At 44.8% G+C, this 5857-nt stretch overlaps 1 protein-coding gene across 1 annotated transcript in view; it reads right to left on the reverse strand.

Annotated features, from left to right (window-relative positions):
- Positions 1-4477: 4477 nt before the first annotated feature.
- LOC134441513 (complement C1q tumor necrosis factor-related protein 3-like) overlaps positions 4478-5857 on the reverse strand; it is a 4931-nt gene continuing 3551 nt past the window's right edge. Inside the window, exon 5 of the mRNA XM_063191865.1 lies at positions 4478-5857. This exon is cut by the window's right edge and continues 89 nt beyond it. Within this exon, the coding sequence (XP_063047935.1) occupies positions 5806-5857 (52 nt within the window). The 3' untranslated portion in view covers positions 4478-5805.

Genomic DNA, 5857 nt, shown 5'->3' on the forward strand with positions numbered 1-5857 from the left:
TTGTAGAGTGATCTCATTCTGACCATGGTTTTTATGATTTTCCTGTTTTTGAATCTAAATAAGACATATATAACATTGTTTTTATGGTAAGTTTTGCACATATTTTCAAAGTTCAGTTTGTATACATCACACACAAATAGGTGGATTGGCCCATAACACCATTATGTCCAGGCAGTACAGCATTTTACTACTATTGGCTGGTTTTGGGCAGCCATCTTGGATTTACCCCATAAAAATGACCTTAATGACATTGAAATTTGGGGCACCCCTTCTGAAATGATGGAGAACACCCTAAGGGAGGTCTTCACCGATTTTGGTGCTTCTATCCAGCGCGTAACGATTAGGCCCTTTTTGGACGCTAAGAAACCCAGCTATGGCAGGTGCCCCTGACTCCAGCGTCCAAGGAGAAGACGGCCTTTGCAACACCAGGGGGACTCTACCAGTACACCCGACTTCCCTTCGGTCTCCATGGGGCCCCCGCTACTTTCCAGCGTTTGATGGATCGAGTCCTCACCCCACATAAAAGGTATGCGGCAGCATTTCTAGACGATGTTGTTATCCAAAGTCCTGATTGGGATAGCCACTTACCCCGTGTGCAAGCTGTGCTCGACTCTCTCAGGGATGCAGGTCTTACAGCGAACCCGAAGAAGTGTAAGCTGGCCTTCAGTGAGACTAACTACCTGGGGTACACCATTGGTCGTGGACTGGTCAAGCCACAGGAAGCCAAGCTGCGGGCCATACAGGATTGGCCACAGCCCATCACAAAGAGGCAGGTGAGAGCATTTTTGGGCCTAGCCGGCTACTACAGACGGCTACTACTCATCTCAAATTTTGCCTCTATAGCTGCACCCCTCACAGAACTGACCACTAAACGCCACTCAAGAATGGTGAGATGGAACCCTGCGGCGGAGGCGGCCTTCATCAGCTTGAAGGAAGCCCTGTGTTCCAGCCCGGTCCTGGTGGCGCCGGATTTCAAAAAAGAATTTATTGTCCAGACAGATGCTTCTGAGGTGGGTCTGGGAGCTGTACTTGCCCAAGTACATGGAGGTGAGGAACATCCCATTCTCTATCTAAGCAGGAAATTGCTGCCAAGGGAAAAAAATTACTCTACTGTGGAAAAGGAATGCCTCGCTATTACTTGGGCCCTGGAATCTCTACGCTATTATCTCCTGGGCCGGCGTTTCACTGTTATCTCTGATCATGCCCCTCTACAGTGGATGGCCCGAAATAAGGAAACTAACAGTAGAATAACAAGATGGTTCCTGAGTTTGCAGGCTTTTAATTTTTCTGTCGCCCACAGAGCTGGCAAGCAGCACGGCAACGCTGATGGCCTATCCCGCCGGGATGCCCTCTTCGCGTCCTTCAGCCCGACGAGGACGTCGATCCCGAGGGGAGGGTTGTGTGACGTCACGAGAGGCTGCGTGCTGGAGGGACGCTACATCCCTGTGAGATGGCTTCAACCGCTGCCCTCTTTGTCTCCATCTGGTGGCGGAAACCAGATATTGCACACCTCAACAGAGGGCACCACTGCTGCAGTCAATGAGTGGACCACAGCTGAGCCTGATGACTGTTTGAGCAGCTGAGCAGCTAGAGAGAGAGCTAGTAACTCACTCAGGATCAGTCTGGAGTGGGGCAGCCATGGGTGAGACTTCTCTCTCTGCCAAACGGAGCGGTGTCTTGAAAGCAGAGAACATTGTGCGCCTTGACTTTGCCAGTGATTGTGCTTATTGGAGGAACATGGACTGAACTTTCCCTTTCGGTGAGACTTTTTCCTGGAAATATTTACCTGGAGAACATTGATTGAACTTTCACGTGGATTACTTACCTGGAAAATTACTTACCCGTGAACTGAAGCCATCCTTTGTTTGAACTGACCGAGTGGTTGAAGATTTTGCTTTGGGAGAAAATACTTACCTGTTGAAGAGAGACTTTATGTTTGATTCTTACAAAAGATACCCTTATTTGATCCTTTTGAACCAAGAGACTTTTTCTGTTAATTGAAGTACATTAATAAATCATAATTTTATTTGAAACTTTGTGTCCTCGCACTTCTTGAACTGTCCCGCTGAGAGCTAAGCCTCTCGTGTTGTCACAATATATATATATATATATATGTGTGTGTGTGTGTGAATACATGTTTTTGTGTGTGTGCATGCTAGTGTTGCACCGATACCATTTTTTGGCACCGATACACAGAAAGTCAACAGTGACTTTTTTCTGAGTGAGTCTGACTCATTTTACTTGGTTTTCTGTAGTGGCTATGACTTGTTTGCTCATGTCAATTTGAGGAAGAAGCTCCCCAATCAACAGGATATTATGTAAGATTAAGTAAGATTTCATTGCATTTACAGACAAGCATAGCATACACACACACACACACACACACACACACACAGACACAGACACAGACATACACACACACACACACACACACACACACACACACACACACACACACACACACACACACACACAGGAGTTGCATTGTTTGCTCGTCCAACAGTTGCCTTAACTGTCCTCATATTGCTACAGATCTGATTGGAATGACACACACACACGTCCTGTGTAGGTTTGTTGTGGTTAAATTAGAAACACACGACACACGACACACCACATACACACGCATACGCATACACACACATGCACAAGTACACATGCACATACACACACAGAGACGCACACACACAATTACTATTAATATTATTATTTTTATTATTATCATTATTATTGTTAGAGATGCACCGGATCCTGATTTTTAGGATCCTGCCGGATACCGGATCCACTGCTTAAGATCCTGCTTTGGCTCAAACTATTTTTTAGACTCATTGGCTTACTGCCAGCCTGCAACGGCCGCTTCCAAACGGCTTTCACTCCATGCAGCGATTGGGGTTGTGAAAGACTGACTGAAAAGAATAGGCTATGTAAAAACTAGAGATGCACCAGATCCTGATTTTTAGGATCCTACCGGATACCGGATCCACTGCTTACGATCCTGCTGGACCCGGATCCTGTGAAAAACCCTATTATCCTGCCGGATCCGGAACCGGATCTTGGATCCGGTGCATCTCTAATTATTATCATTATCATTATTATTAGAAATGTAATTACTTTTGGCAGTAACGTAGGAAAGTAACACATTACTCTTCAAATTTCAGTAACTTAATTACAGTGCTGCCGTAACGGTCGTTACTCGTTACCCAATTGAAATCATCTTCAGGTTTGCTGATATTAGTAGTTCTAGATACGCGGAGCGCTCTGTCTGGGCTGTTTTTTCCCCCAGTCCTTCTTGAGCTCGCAGGTGTGGGTGTGTGAGAGCGCGCGCACGCAGACTGCTCCTTCCTCGTGCATGCAAGGTCTTTCATTGGGACTTTCATGAGCCCATTGCGCTGTGATGTGCTTAACCTATACTACAATATTTGGAGTTCCACAATCATTTAAAAAAAAAAAACATTACGTCAGAGGTTAAGTGAAAGTGATTCGCTGCGCAGTTAAATCTAGTCATTCCGAGTCCACAGTTACGTAAATGCATGAATGAAACAGCTGTACCCTACATCGCAAATGCCGCCATGGCCTCTGTTGTGCTCACTGATGACATATTGGTTAAATACACTGCAACAAAAAAAGTTTGGGTAGCTCCGTCAGCAGCCGCAGCCAGCGTGAGTCAGGTAATTGAGAATAACGTGAGAACAACAGCGCAAGCAACACTATTGCGTTGAGGCCACGTTCTTCAGGCTATTCAAATGTGCCTGATCAAACCCTCTTCCAGCACGAACGAATTCTGCATCTAACATTTCTGTTTGGTATGGCCACCTCACCCTACACATTCTGTTTATTCTCTGAGACTAAAGGCAATTTTCATGCTGACATGACAATGAAAGTCTATTCTATTCTATGGCATAATGTTAGACTAAATTCAAATGTATTGACACTGTTATAAATAGGCCTACAGGGCAATCATGAAATGGATTTTAGATGTGAGAATGACAATAGAGGTACGGTTTGCACAGATTAAAATATTAGGTCATTTACACAGCCGGTCTACAACCTGGGGAAGCTGGTGTATTATGAGGTGTGCCACTACACTGGTTAAAATCCCTTTTCCCGCGAAAAGTAAAGTAAAGTATTATGTAACGAGTTACTTTTTAAATTTAGTAATAAGTAAAGTAATTCAATTACAATTGAAAACAGTAACTAAAGTAAAGTAACTAATTACTTTAAAAAAGTAACTTACCCAACACTGCATACACAGGTATACACACACACATACACACTCACACTCACATGCACACACACAATTACTATTATTATTATTATTATTATTACTATTTATTTTATAATTTATCATTATTATTATTATTATTATTAGAAAAAAAGGTACCACATACACACGCACACGCACACGCACACGCACACGCACACGCACACACACACACACACACACACACACACACACTTAGAGACACAAGGTGGACAACAATTATTTTTTATTAACAATTTTATTTTTGAATTGATTCAGAATATTAGATTACAAATTGTAAGACATTGGCAAGTGCACATCCTCTGCACCATCCTAACCGGCATGGCCCAGGTAGCATGACTAGGGTGTGTGTGTGCGCGTGTGGTCAACCTGACTAATCCAGTTGTGTTACTTCTAATTACATTACATCACACATACTCTGGGGCTACACTGGATATGTCAAATACTTATCTGCCGTAACAGTTAGATTCCCACTAATGGAACTGGCTACACCAGACACGGCAGTGCAGTGAATAATGTAAAAAAATGTAGCTCATTATTTTCTATGTGTATTTCATTAGTGCGCTTTCTGAAATTAGAATTCAGTAGCCTATGTATGCATACATCTTCCTTCTCGCTGGAGAACGGGCTTCTCGTGATTATGCAGTTCTTGCAGGAGAATGGCTGTCCATGCGGCGGACCGATCATAAAAGTGATTCACAGGGTCGCGCGACCGCTGCACTCAAGGAGCTAAGATTAAAATGCGAAGTAGCGTATTTGGGCAAGGTTGCTGGCCATGGTGCTGAAGTACTGCCGAGCTCGAGAGTGGCGATTCTCGGGCTCGGGAGAACGGGGCTCCAATTTAGAGCTCGGACAGTACCTGCACCAGCAGATATGTGCAAACTCTGAGTTGACACCCCCTGACCAGGGGTGTTGGGAGAGCGAGCAGAACCGAGCAGGAGCAAGGGCAGAACTCTGAACGAATTGAGCAAGGTGACAGAGAGAGGGGGTGACGGATAGAGGGGGATGCGAGCGAGAAAGCGATTTTCTGCCTGGGAACAGGTGAGCAAGGAATAAATGTGGTGCTGATCATTGACGGGTATGCAAGGTGTCATTGCACTGCAATTCTGTCGAATGGTGGCTGAACGGAGAATTAGACTCAGGTGAATAATAAGGCGTGCCCGTCTGTTCATGCCCAATATCAACGAATGACAGACGAGCAGGGAAGAGAGTGCAGGTGTTGATTTGGACCTGTCAAATTTTATTACACTTCTCCCGAACTTTATTTTGTTGAGGAAAACGTGCATTTGACGCAACTTGTAACTTGTAACTAAGTAACGTAACGTCCAGTGTAGCGTTATTGTTACAGTAGCGGATGCTTTTTGTCCAATGCGGCTTACAGTCACAGTGTGTCGGTTACCGTGCCTGGAGCAATTTGAGATTAGGTACATTGCTCAAAAGCACACTGCAGCCATGGATATCACAAGAATCAAACCTGCAACCCTCTGATCACAAAGCCAACCCCCTATCTATTAGGCCATGGATGCCCTCGACCAGCTCCACCTCCTTTATTGGGGTTGCACGCAGTCTAGTGGTGGGTGGAGTCCAGAGGGAAGCTGC

This window comes from Engraulis encrasicolus, chromosome 24 (genome assembly GCF_034702125.1).
Source record: "Engraulis encrasicolus isolate BLACKSEA-1 chromosome 24, IST_EnEncr_1.0, whole genome shotgun sequence".
NCBI lineage: Eukaryota > Metazoa > Chordata > Actinopteri > Clupeiformes > Engraulidae > Engraulis > Engraulis encrasicolus.